This window comes from Podarcis liolepis (genome assembly GCF_965112155.1).
Source record: "Podarcis liolepis genome assembly, chromosome: 2".
In the NCBI taxonomy this organism is placed as follows: Eukaryota; Metazoa; Chordata; class Lepidosauria; order Squamata; family Lacertidae; genus Podarcis; species Podarcis liolepis.
In genome coordinates, this window is record NC_139555.1 from 21,106,233 (window position 1) to 21,120,077 (window position 13,845).

At 48.1% G+C, this 13,845-nt stretch overlaps 1 protein-coding gene across 1 annotated transcript in view; it reads right to left on the reverse strand.

The window, feature by feature from the left end:
- The window catches only part of KCNH3 (potassium voltage-gated channel subfamily H member 3), a 70,664-nt gene that overhangs the window by 32,688 nt on the left and 24,131 nt on the right, over positions 1-13,845 (reverse strand). Inside the window, exons 2-3 of the mRNA XM_083489918.1 lie at positions 1,887-2,120; positions 826-960 (exon numbers count right to left, since the gene is read on the reverse strand). Of these exons, the coding sequence (XP_083346044.1) occupies positions 826-960; positions 1,887-2,120 (369 nt within the window). The remainder of the gene's footprint in view (positions 1-825; positions 961-1,886; positions 2,121-13,845) is intronic.

Consider the following 13,845-nt stretch of genomic DNA (forward strand, 5'->3'; position numbering starts at 1 on the left):
TATAACAATAAATTAAAAATTTATAAATGCGATAAGCGTATAGACCAGTGTTTTTCAACCTTTTTTGGGCAAAGGCACACTTGTTTCATGAAAAAAATCACGAGGCACACCACCACTGTGTGCGGAGAGGGAGATGTCAGAGCCCCGCTGCTCTCTATGGGGAATCAGATGAGAGCGGACCGCCTGTCCGCTCTCATCCGATCCCATCCGATCTGATCCCCACCCAGGATGGATGGAAAATAGGGTGGACACAGTTTGGCGCCCGCCTAGTGGGCAAAAAATTGACGTGTTTTTTTTTTTAAATCTTTCAAATTTTTCAATTTTTCCCACGGCACACCAGGCAACATTTCGCGGCACACTAATGTGCCGCGGAACAGTGGTTGAAAAACACTGGTATAGACACTTAAAACTTTAAGATAAGCTACCACAGAGAGATGACCCAGAATCACTCATGGAACTGAGTTTGGGGATTTTCTTAACGAACTAGTTTGAGTCGGGGGATGGTCTGCGCCTACAGATCTGTACCCAGAATCTGGCAGCCATCCGGGTTGTCTTATGATCTTTGCCTAACAGGAAAAGGTCTAATTTTTGCTTTTGCAGGAGGTCAGCGAGCCTCACCAGCAGTGCCTCCTCATAAAAGGGACATCTAAAGAACAAGTGCTCTGGGCTTCCTATATCCCCCAATGAACAGGCTCCAAGTCTCTGAGCATATGGGACTTCACCCAACAACTTATTTTTAAGACCCCTGGCTGAAGAAGTTTCACTCTCTAAAATGACCTGCCCATGGGACAATCTCTGCTCTCCCTAGCCAGTGTGTCTCCTCACCTCCTTCCTTCCAGTTGTCCGCAGGTGCTCTGCTCTTGGTCTCTGTGATGTCTTTGTGGGAGACTAAAAAAAGGGCCACTTCTCCCTTTTCATTCTTGATAGGCACCACATCCAGGAGACACCAGAAGGGGACACCTAAGGAGACAAGCAGTCTTGTTTGTCAGATGATAGTAACTGTTTTAGCAATTGTAATGCACTGTGCTAGATTCTGCATGGGTTTTCATTGTACTCTATTGATCATTGTATTTGGCTGCATTGCAATTTATTGAATTGCAGTTTGACTCCTGTAGAATTGAAATTGTAAGTGCTCTTCGCAGACGTGCCGTGGACCACCTGGATGAAAGCACACCTCATCTTGGGAGCCCCTGGTCTAGATTACAGAACAGAGGAGACTCTACTTGGACAGATGGGTCAATTGCCTTGCCTTGCCTTTCACCTTCTCTTCCCTTGGAGACCTTAGGGTTTGAGAAGAGCTGCTAAACAGCCTGTCTGTGCCTCACCTGCTCTTTCTTGCCATTACTGGGATGCCTGGTCCAATAGGTAAAAGTAAAGGTAAAGGACCTCTGGATGGTTAAGTCCAGTCAATGGCAACTATGGGGTTGTGGCACTCATCTCACTTTCAGGCCAAGGGAGCCGGTGTTTGTCCACAGACAGCTTTCCGGGTCATGTGGCCAGCAGGACTAAACTGCTTCTGGCATAACGGAACACTGTGACAGAAACCAGAGTGCACGGAAATGCCATTTACCTTTCCGCTGCAGTGGTACCTAGTTATCTATTTGCACTGGCGTGCTTTCAAACTGCTAGGTTGGCAGGAGGTGGGACAGAGAAACAGGAGCTCACCCCGTCACGGGGATTTGAACATAGCTGTCAACTTTCAGATTTGAAAACAAGGGATCTATATCCTCCCACACCCAAGGCTCCACTTTGCTGCTGTGAAAGGACCGATCCAGCAACCCGCCCCAGACTTCAGCCTTCTACACTCCAACATACGAGAGACACCTCCCCACTATGCCCCACGAGGCCCTTACCAGGGCAGCCCCAGCCGTGAGAAAAGGACTCACCGCTTTTCCTGTAGAGGATGAGCTCCGCCTTAAATTCCTTGCGCTCATCCAGCGCCTTGCGGATCTGGTTGCGTACGAGTTCGCTGGTGTCAGGTCCATAGAGGAAGCTGCAGGCACAGCAGCGCTGCATGACCTCAGCCCGGGAGAAGCCGGTCAGTTCACAGAAGCCATCGGAACAGTAGACCACAGGGAAGGCGCCACGGACTTGGGCATTGCCCAGTACAAAATTGCTGTCTGCAAGAGAGAGAGAGGGAGGGAGGGAGGGAGGGAGGGAGGGAGGGAGAGATGCCTACTGGGTGATTTTGGTTTTGGTGAAGATCTTAGTTCAAGAACCCGCCACCTAAGCCAAAGAATTACTCGGGCAAGTCATTACTCCTTAGCCTTTGGTCTGGCATTCACACTGCTTGGGGCCCTTCCAGGCTCTTATTGTTGTTGTTGTTTATTGAATTTATCTACTGCCCTGTCGGGGACGCGGGTGGCACTGTGGGTTAAACCGCAGAGCCTAGGACTTGCTGATCAGAAGGTTGGCGGTTCGAATCCCCGTGATGGGGTGAGCTCCCATTGCTCTGTCCCTGCTCCTGCCAACCTAGCAGTTCGAAAGCACATCAAAGTGCAAGTAGATAAATAGGTACCGCTCCGGCGGGAAGGTAAACGGCGTTTCCGTGCGCTGCTCTGGTTCACCAGAAGTGGCTTAGTCATGCTGGACACATGACCTGGAAGCTGTACGCCAGCTCCCTCGGCCAATAAAGCGAGATGAGCGCCGCAACCCCAGAGTCAGTCACGACTGGACCTAATGGTCAGGGGTCCCTTTACCTTTTTACTGCCCTGTAACCGGAGGTCTCAGGGCATTTCACAAAAGGTCATAATATATGAAATAAAAATAAAAACAATACAGTAATCCAATAACACCCCCCCCCAAAAAAAGAGCCACATTTTAAAGGGTATAGGTTGTTGATTAGGTCAGCCAAAGGCCTGGTTAAAAAGGAACGTTTTTGCCTGGCACCCAAAGGTGTATAATGAAGGCGCCAGACAAACTTCCCTAGGGAGAGCATTCCATAGACGGGGGCCACTGCAGAGAAGGCCCCGTTCTCATGTTGCCACCCTCTGGATCTCTCGAGGAAGAGGCACACAAAGGAGGACCTCAGAAGATGATCTCAGGGTCTGGGTCGATTCATATGGAAAGTAGCGGTCCTTGAGGTATTGCAGTCCTGAGCCATTTAGGGCTTTATAGGTCAAAATCTATGGTGTTTAATTGTGGGCATATTCTGCAACATGTTCTTGACACAATATCAGCGCCATGCTCTAACCAACGGAACTATCCATTCACAAGCCCAAATAATGAATGCACAATACAACACATGGAAACCCCCAGATCTCATCTCATCGCTTGATCATGTAAACACTCCATGGCTCTCTGCTGAATATTTGAACTAAGGGCTCAACTATAAAAAGGTAAAGGTAAAGGACCCCTGGATGGTTAAGTCCAGTCAAAGGCGACTATGGTGTTGCGGCCCTCATCTCGCTTTCAGGCTGAGGAAGCCTGCGTTTGTCTACACACAGCTTTCAGGGTCATGTGGCCAGCATGGCTAAACCACTTCTGGACACTGTGATGGAAACCAGAGCACACGGAAATGCCATTTACCTCCCTGCCACAATGGCACCTATTTATCTACTTGCACTGGCATACTTTCAAACTGCTAAGTTGGCAGGAGCTGGGACAGAGCAACAGGAGCTCACCCCGTCGTGGGGATTTGAACATAGCTGTCAACTTTCAGATTTGAAAAGAAGGGATCAGCAGCCTCAAAAATAAGGGATCAGCAGCCTCACCTGTCCCGGGGACAGTCTACGGGATATCTAACAATCCGGGATAACAGCGGGAAGCAGCGGGAAACGGCCCTGGAATAAGGGAATTTCCCGCAAAAAAAGGGAAGGTTGACAGCTATGGATTCGAACCTCCGACCTTCTGATCAGCAAGCCCAAGAAGCTCAGTGGTTTAGACCACAACACCACCCACACTGTGCATACTGCACAGACACCAAGCCATCAGTGACTTTCACAATGCATGGCATTGCGACGACACAGCTCTTTTCAACTGTTTGCACATACCACAGCGAAATGCAACCAGCCCTGGATTTCAACAGCGATCATCAGAAACGGATTCATGGTGCAACACGTGCAAGAAAAGGAGCACGTATGTTCGATGTATAAACACTGAAACTACTGAAAATGCACGGCTAAGTGAGATATAGGGAGCGGCACCAATGGCAAGGCAGGAAACTCCTGGTACTGTTGGAAGGGGACCTGGGGAGCTGTGCAAGAAGAAGAAGAAGAGAAGAGTTTGGATTTGATATCCCGCTTTATCACTCCCTTTAAGGAGTCTCAAAGCGGCTAACATTCTCCTTTCCCTTCCTCCCCCACAACAAACACTCTGTGAGGTGAGTGGGGCTGAGAGACTTCAGAGAAGTGTGACTGGCCCAAGGTCACCCAGCGGCTGCATGTAGAGGAGTGGAGACGCGAACCCGGTTCCCCAGATTACGAGTCTACCACTCTTAACCACTACTCCACACTGGCTCTCAAGGTTAGGAATCTCAAGGTTAGGAATCAAAAGGTTAGGCTCGCAAGGTTAGGAATGCAAGCATTCACGAAACACTGGCATCAGGAAAGAGTGGGGAAATAACCTGGCAATGGAAAGGAAGAAGGTGCGTTGAGGAACCATAGATGCAGAATGGAGTTGGGAATGTAAAAATGCTTTATCATGTCCCATCCTCCAGATGCCCAGTATGGGGTGGAAGGGAGGGGAGGGGGAGTCAACATTCCTAGTTCCTCTTCCCCACCATCTCCCCAGGAGTTGGCACCATCTGGTACATCCCCAGTTTCTGACTATTTTTACCCTGTTTGTTCCATGCAGAGTTAGTCATCGCCTGCAGCATCTGGACTCAAACCCCCAACTTCTCACCAGTGGAGAACCAGAGCCCTCCCCCCTCCCCCCCCAGCCGCCTTGATTCATTTGCATAGATTTGAATAGGAATGGTGCTGAAGTGGCATTTTTCTTTGTCCCTACTATATCCAGAGGATCAGTCTGTGTGGAGGTGGGATGCTGGAAATGGATCCTAGAGAAGGCTGTTTGGTGAGGAGGAGGATGAAAGAGCGAGGGCTTTGCCAGAACAGGCAGAAGAATGAGGCCTAGTGGCTACAGCAGAAGAAAGGGTGTGTGTGTGTGTGTGTGTGTGTGTGTGTGTGTGTGTGTAAGAGAGGGTTGGCAGTGGGGCAGTTTACATACAGCAGAGGAACAGAACAAGCCAATTTAAGACATACACCAGGTCATGCCTAAAACCCGAGTGAGCGAACCCATTAATATAGGAAGGCGCTGTGGGTTAAACCACAGAGCCTAGGACTTGCCGATCAGAAGGTTGGCGGCTCGAATCCCCACGACGGGGTGAGCTCCTGTTGCGCGGTCCCTGCTCCTGCCAACCTAGCAGTTTGAAAGCACATCAAAGTGCAAGTAGATAAATAGGTACCGCTCCAGCGGGAAGGTAAATGGTGTTTCCATGCGCTGCTCTGGTTTGCCAGAAGTGGCTTAGTCATGCTGGCCACATGAACCGGAAGCTGTACGCCGGCTCCCTTGGCCAATAAAGCGAGATGAGCGCCGCAACCCCAGAGTCGGCCATGACTGGACCTAATGGTCAGGGGTCCCTTTATCCTTTACCTTTTATAGCATGGGTAGGCAAACTAAGGCCGGGGGCCGGATGCGGCCCAATTGCCTTCTCAATCTGGCCCACGGACAGTCCGGGAAACAGTGTGTTTTTACATGAGTAGAATGTGTGCTTTTATTGAAAATGTATCTCTGGTGTTATTTGTGGGGCATAGAAATTCGTTCACCCCCCCCCCATATAGTCCAGCCCCCCCCCCAAGGTCTGAGGGACTGTGGACCGGCCCCCTGCTGAAAAAGTTTGCTGACCCCTGGTTTATAACCACTGAAAGTTGCTAGGTGAAGGTGATTAGTTGATTTGGCATTCATAACTACCCGAGCCTTTCTGTGTGTCAAAGGCCAGACTACACATTACACAAGTTTCTGTGGAACCCAGAAGTGGACAATCAGGAGCAAAGGAAGGCTGGTTCGTGGCATCTTTACCCCTACAGAGAGAAAAGGAGCTAGAGGGGGTTGGGTTTAAAAGGGGAAACAGCTGGCAGGGAAAGGATTAAGCACTTGCTCTCTGCTTTGAAGCGGAATTTGTTTAATTGATTGACTGATTTCACAATACAGTGGTACCTCGGATTACATACCCTTCAGGTTACATACACTTCAGGTTACAGACTCCGCTAACCCAGAAATATTACCTTGGGTTAAGAACTTTGCTTCAGGATGAGAACAGAAATCGTCCTCTGGCAGCGCAGCGGCAGCAGGAGGCCCCATTAGCTAAAGTGGTGCTTCAGGTTAAGAACAGTTTCAGGTTAAGAACGGACCTCCGGAACGAATTAAGTACTTAACCCAAGGTACCACTGTATCTACATAACAAATGAAACTGATCTGTAGAAAATGTAACCTGAAAAAAGAGACATTGCACATACTTTTGTAAACCAAGAAATCTTTAATAAAAATACTTTAAAAATAATAATCGCTTTTTTGTAATACAACCCCAAAGTGGTTTACGGAAAGAGCAGAACAATAAAAGTATATGTTAAAAAGCAGTTAAAAACGACTATTTAAAACATTCAAAAATAATTAAAACCAGCAATCAGCTGAAACCAGATTAAAACACACAACATTCTATATATCTGGATAGGGTTGCCTAAACAAAAAATGTTTTTTAGTAGCTAGAAGTTTCCCATCTATTTCCAAAGCAAAACTTATAACCTAAAAATAATGCTACATTTCCAAAAGACTGGGGAGAGGTCCCTTCGACGTCCCACAATAAAATATTTGAGGGTGCCAGCCCCCCCAAGTTGATGGACATTGCTATTCAAATGAGGTGGGTATGCCCCATCATGTGATATTTTTGTTTTTTATTCAATATTTTATTCAAGTTGGCACCCCTGACAAGGAGACCAACACCAACAGACCTGCTTCTCCAAGGCTCAAAGCAGAATTCTCCCAAGCCCAAGGGAGCAGAGCAGAACCAGCAAGTTCAAACCTTGGCATTTCTAGATAGGTCTGGGGAAGTCCCTGCCTTAAACCCTGTTGAGAATCCCTGCCAGTCAGTGCAGGGATGGATGGATAAATCACCTGACCCAGTAGAAGGCAGCTTTCTGTGTTCCTGAATTATTATTTTTTTACACCTCTTTTAACACTTCTTATTTCAACCTTCTCCCTTGCCATATCTCCTAGAACAGTTCAGACATTGCTAATTTCATATCCCTCTGAAATCGGGCCTCTCCTGCCCCTCCTTGACTCCACACCAAAGGGAGAGCTTATCCCCGAACCTGTAGGCAAGATGTGCTCATCTCAAACCTCTGAGGAGATGTTGTGTGGGTAGCAAGGCAATGAGCCACCAGGGAAGGAAGAGAGAGAGAGAGAGAGGGTCATGCAACCAGCAGTGACACAGTGCAACTGAGCTGTTTCCAGGAATACACATGTGGAGCCATCAGTGACAGACACTCTTGTGGGAAGGACCTGCAGATACATTAGGACTACAGACTTAAACTGGCTCCAGAATTATCTCCGGCCCTCGTGGAACTCTGGGAATTGTAGTTCTATGAGGGGTATGTGTGTTTTAAGGATCTTTTTCAGGGCGTTCTCAGCATTCTCACCAATCAAGCCCATTAACCTGGTGTAAGCTTGTAACAACAACAACAACAATTTTATTATTTACGGTATACCCCAATTCATCTGACTGGGTTGCCCCAGACATTCTGGGTGGTTTCCAACATATATAAAAACAGAATACAGTAGAATCTCGGTTTTCAAATGTAATCCGTTCTGGAAGACCGTTCGACTTCCAAAATGTTCAAAAACCGAAAACTGAAAGCTGAAGCCTCAATACAATAGGCAAACTCAACACAGAAGCCGTGAGGTACATTCGGCTTCTGAAAATCTTTGGAAAACCGAAGCAGTTACGTCCGGGTTTTCGGTGTTTGAAAGCCGAAACGTGCATCAATGGAGATGTTTGACAACCAAGGTTCCACTGTAAAACATTACACATTTAAAAGCTTCCCTATACAGGGCTGCCTTCAGATGCCTTCTAAGGGTTTATAAATTATAGTTACTCATCTCCTTGACATCTGATGGGAGAGTGTTCCACAGGGTGGGTGCCACTACCAAGAAGGCCCTCTGCCTGATTCCCTGTAGCTGAATATGCCCCTGCTATGGAGACTACTGGGAGCATCCTTACTCTGTGAGTGTGTTGGCCAAGCAGCCTTGTTCATGGGAGATAAAACCACAGTGACCTAAAGCAACCAGCCAACCTCTTTTATTATCCAAAATAATAAAAAAGTTAATTTAAAAAATAATGAAGAAGGAAGGTGGGGGGGGGGGTAGGGGTGAAAGATTAGTGGAATACAAAATAAAGCAAAACCCAAACTAGGAACATAGGAAACTGACATATACCGAGTCAGAGCATTGGTCCATCTAGCTCACTATTATGGTCTGCAAGGATGGCTTTCCAAGGTTTCAGGAAGGGGACATTCCCAGCCCTACCTGAAGGAGCATCTCCAGCCCCCATCATTCAGCCCAGACACTGAGGTCCAGTTCCGAGGGCCTTCTGGCGGTTCCCTTGTGAGAAGCCAAGTTACAGGGAACCAGGCAGAGGGCCTTCTCGGTATTGGCACCCGCCCTGTGGAATGCCCTCCTGTCAAGGAAACAAACACCTATCTGACTTTTAGAAGACATCTGAAGGCAGCCCTTAGGGAAGCTTTTAATGTGTGATGTTTTATTGTGTTTTTCATATTCTGCTGGGAGTTGCCGAGAGTGGCTGGGGAAACCTAACCAGATGGGCAGGGTATAAATAATAAATAATTCTTCTTCTTCTTCTTCTTCTTCTTCTTCTTCTTCTTCTTCTTCTTCTTCCCACCACCTGAAGAGGCCAGGTACGATGGACCTTCAATATGTAATGCAGGTGGTTTGCCACCAAGAGTTATGGTTTCTCTCCCCTAAAAAAGGTAAAGGTAAAGGGACCCCTGCCCATTAGGTCCAGTCGTGACCGACTCTGAGGTTGCGGCGCTCATCTCGCTTTATTGGCCGAGGGAGCCAGTGTACAGCTTCCGGGTCATGTGGCCAGCATGACTAAGCCGCTTCTGGTGAACCAGAGCAGCACACAGAAACGCCGTTTACCTTCCCGCCAGAGCAGTACCTATTTATCTACTTGCACTTTGACGTGCTTTCGAACTGCTAGGTTGGCAGGAGTAGGGACCGAGCAAATGGAGCTCACCCCGTTGCGGGGATTTGAACCACAGACCTTCTGATCGGCAAGTCCTAGGCTCTGTGGTTTAACCCACAGTGCCACCCGTGTCCCCATTCTCTCCCCTAGCAAAGTTAATAAAGCGCAATGACACAAGTTTCCCATCTAGCTCACCTAACAACTGATAAAGCCGCAAGTACTTGGAAACGCAGGAGTCTTCAGGATGCTCCAAAGAAGATAAAAAGCTACTAAATTAAATAAGCCAGCCCACCTATCCTTGGGTGGCAGAGGGGTAGGTAGTGGGGATTGAGCAATGGGGAGGGAGAACCCGGGAGAACAGGAGGGGCATGCCTAGGCAAGGAAACTTCAGAGCTGGGCAATTGTCATTTTGCCAACACAGGGGAAGAAATGCAGAGAGTGGGGTCCTGTCGAATCTCAGAAATGCTATTCCGCAAAACAGGCAGCCACACTAAAGGCCCTGCTCCGAGTTAAGGTGCCCTTGCCCCAAACATCTAAGGGACCCCACTCCTTTCTATAAACCTGAATGACATCTGTCTGGCTCCTGCACCAACTCTCATTCTGAACAGCGCCAGAGCCTGCATTCTGTTCCATATTCCACAGGCAAGCCAGTATGATAGAAGGTATCATCTCACGTACTCCAGTTTAAGCTGGAGAGCCGCCCTCCTTGCAATTCAGCTGGAAGGACTCTCCAAACTTGCTTATTTCAATTAGCCTGCCTGTTTGCCATCACTGTCGTTAATGGCCTTCCCTTCACAATGGCAGCCCCACCAGGGGGCAACCTCAGGAGGCACTAGCGCACTCCAAGCAAAGCACAACCCAGTTTCCTCAAATCTTGGCTACTGCGAGAGCAGGGAGGGAGGGCAATAAGGAACCAAAAATAGCATTTTCGAGGCCGGTCCTTGCAAGTTCGGCAGTTTTGCAAATCACAGAAACGTCCTGGGCATTTGGAAACTGTCACGGAAATCTGACTGCTGCCCGAAGGTTTGACAATTCGCAATTCCTGCAGGATCCTTCATCATATCACAGACAAATAACTCAGCTGGGATGCTGCCGTGATGGTCTGTATCTGGCCCTTGGTACACCTACCGTCCTAATAAATCTACTCAGAATAAGGGCAGAAGTCCACGTTTGCAGCCAAAAGCATGTAAATCAGTGTCGTCGTCCCCCAGTACTATATTCCAGCCACCCAGCCCATGACTTCTGTCTGCCTTTCCCACTCTTTCACTCAGCCTCATAGGTTGCAACCACTGTACCACAGGGGTTGGCTTATTAGTGCGTGTTACAGCAAAAACAGCAAAGGCTGCGTACACGCCATATGTTTAAAGCACATGTATTCTCCCAAAGAATCCTGGGAACTCGCTTCCCCTCGCAGAGCTACAATTCCCTGCACCCTTTAACAAACTACAGTCTCCAGGATTGGAGGGGGGGGGAGCTATAGGTTTTGGATGTGATTTAAATGCATGGCAAGTGTGCGCTTGTTTGTCTTCTTGCGCCTTAAATGTATTATTGGCATCGATTTTCATGAGTTACAGTCCACGTTGTCAGGTGCATGAAGTGTCAGTCTGAGCTGCAGCCCTGTTTAGGGAAGTTTTTAGTGTTTGGTGTTTTTAATATTCTATTGGGAGCTGCCTAGAATGGCTGGGGAAACCCAGCCAGATATGTGGGGTATAATAAATTATTATTATTATTGTTATTATTATTATTATTATTGATACACATACCTATGGGGATGATGATGATTATTAATATTATTACTACTTACTAACTCCCCTTCCTCTCGGAGGAGCCCAGGGCATCAAATAACAAACCAGCAAAACAATACAACTTTTCTTCTATTATTATTATTATTATTATTATTATTATTATTATTATTAAACCCCACACATTAAGAACACCTAAAAACGTTTTAAATCAGTCAACATATGCTCACAGCTAAGCGTTTCAAGGTAAGGATTCTAGGAACAGCATCTCTCAGCCATCAAATTGCTGGATGAGCAGGGATGCTTCTAAATTCCCCATGAGTGTTAATAATATGGGAGACACAAGCACTTCCCCAGGGAGGTAATTTCGCAAATGGAGAACCAGACCTGTTGCAGGTCACACTAATCAGGCAGTACCCAGGCCAGCATGACTAACCTGCTTCTGGTGCAATGGAACACTGACGGAAACCAGAGTGCATGGAAATGCAGTTTACCTTCCTGCCACAATGGTACCTATTAATCTACTTGCACTGGTGTGCTTTCGAACTGCTAGGTTGGCAGGATCTGGGACAGAGCAAGGGGAGCTCACCCCGTCGCAGGGATTCAAACTGCTGACCTTCTGATCAACAAACCCAAGAGGCTCTGTGGTTTAGACCACAGTGCCACCCACCAAATGCTTTAAAGCCCACATCTTCCCCCGAAGACTCCTGGAACTCTAGTTTACCACACACGGTACTACAATTCCCAGCACCCTTAAACTACAGTTCCCAGGGCAGGGGTAGGCAACCTAAGGCCCAATCGCCTTCTAAATCCAGCCCACGGGCGGTCCGGGAATCAGCATGTTTTTACATGAGTAGAATGTGTCCTTTTATTTAAAATGCATCTCTGGGTTATTTGTGGGGCATAGGAATTTGTTCACCCCCCCAATATATAGTCTGGTCCACCACATGGTCTGAGGGACAGTGGACCGGCCCACAGCTGAAAAAGGTTGCTGACCCCTGTCCCAGGGTTCTCTGGGGGAAGTCATGAGCTGTGCATGCAGCCTCTATGGGAATTGGTTCCTACTGTTCACTAAAATCTCTCACTGGACTTCTCCCATCCCATCATGCTGCTAGGTTGCCTTCACCCACTGCCAAGCTTCCCAATACTTCACTGTCTATACAGGAATCCTTCCTTCCTTCCTTCCTTCCTTCCTTCCTTCCTTCCTTCCTTGCTTGCATCAGAGTGGCACTTTGCAGCGAAGGGCCATTCCATCTGCTGCTGCAACAGAGGTGCTAACCTTACAAATGATTGCCCTAGGCTGCTACCTATAATTGCCTATATGCTTGCGGCTGCAGCTGTAATCAACAGCACCAGATGAGGAAATGCTTTATAAATAGCAGTCCCTCCTTCCAAGAGACAGCGGCTTTATTTCAGTGCCCGGGAAAGATCCCTGGTGCAGAAAGAGCCTGCACCACATGGCACAGGGTCCCTTACTTCACAGCTACATGTACTCTTGTGTTCTTCACAACAAAACAAAAACCACCCAGACGTTTAGTACCAAGGGCAGCCCAAACTCTTTATCATGAAAAGCTGGATTCTGCAACCATTGCTCTGATGAAGTGCAATTGAACTGATTTGCTTGCTCTCAATAATATTCTGCTCCTGCTAGCTAGGGGGAAGGGGCAAGGAGCACTGAAGGTCCAGTGGTCACTGAGGTCCAGCGCCAAGGGCCTTCTGGAGGTTCCCTCACTATGAGCAGTGAAGTTACAGGGAACCAGGCAGAGGGCCTTCTGGGTAGTGGCACCCTCCCTGTGGAACGCCCTCGCATCCGATGTCAAGGAAATAAACAACTACAGTGGTACCTCTGGTTACGTACTTAATTTGTTCTGGAGTTCCGTTCTTAACCTGAAACTGTTCTTAACCTGAAGCACCACTTTAGCTAATGGAGCTTCCCGCTGCCCCCATGCGATTTCTGTTCTCACCCGGAAGCAAAGTTCTTAACCCGAGGTACTATTTCTGGGTTAGCAGAGTCTGTAACCTGAAGCATCTGTAACCTGAAGCATATGTAACCTGAGGTACCACTGTATCTGTCTTTTAGAAGACATCTGAAGGCAGCCCTGCCTAGGGAAGTTTTTAATATCTGATGTTTTCTCCTGTTTTTATTATTCTGCTGGGAGCCACCCAGAGTGGCTGGGGAAACCCAGCCAGATGGGCAGGGAATGAATAATAAATTATGAATATTAATATTATTATGAAGCCCCTCCTCTCCTCAGGCGACCCTAGTGGTGCAGCGATAAAACTGCCAGTACATTTGCAAAGCTAAGCAGGGTCTAGTCTGGTTTCAAATTGGATGGGTAACCACTTATTGAGATCGATTGGGTGACGCTCGCAGTCCCTTTCTAACTCTACGAGTCCTGGGATTTCATGTTCTTTTGGAACTCCGATTTGCTATGCAAAGACCTGCTTCTAAAGACTGCAGCTCCCAGGCATTTCCGTGCCTAGTGCCATTCTGCGTTCTTGTTCCGTGCTTGCACCAGATTTCAAAAGGCACGCAGCCCTTAGCATGCAAAGGCGCCAGCCTACACGACTGCTCTCTCGTTAAGGTGAAACAAGGCCTTTCTCTCCCTCCCTCCCTCCCTCCCTCTGCCACCAAGTGAACTTGCCATGGTTGCACCAGACCCTGGGCTGCTCTTTTCAAGCGCTCTCCTCCTTCCCCGCTTTTGGCCCGGCCCTCTGTGCAACGCCACAACGCCAGCCCCTCACCCTTCACCCTCAAGGCAGCCTTGCTTTGTGTGAGCATCGCCGTTTAACACGCAGCTCCGAGGGCCCACCTCCCTACTGCTCTGTTGTACAACGCTCCGAGCCGCGCTGCAGCTCTTTTGAAATTAAAAGGCAATTAAGACGTGGGGTGGCAGGGTGGTG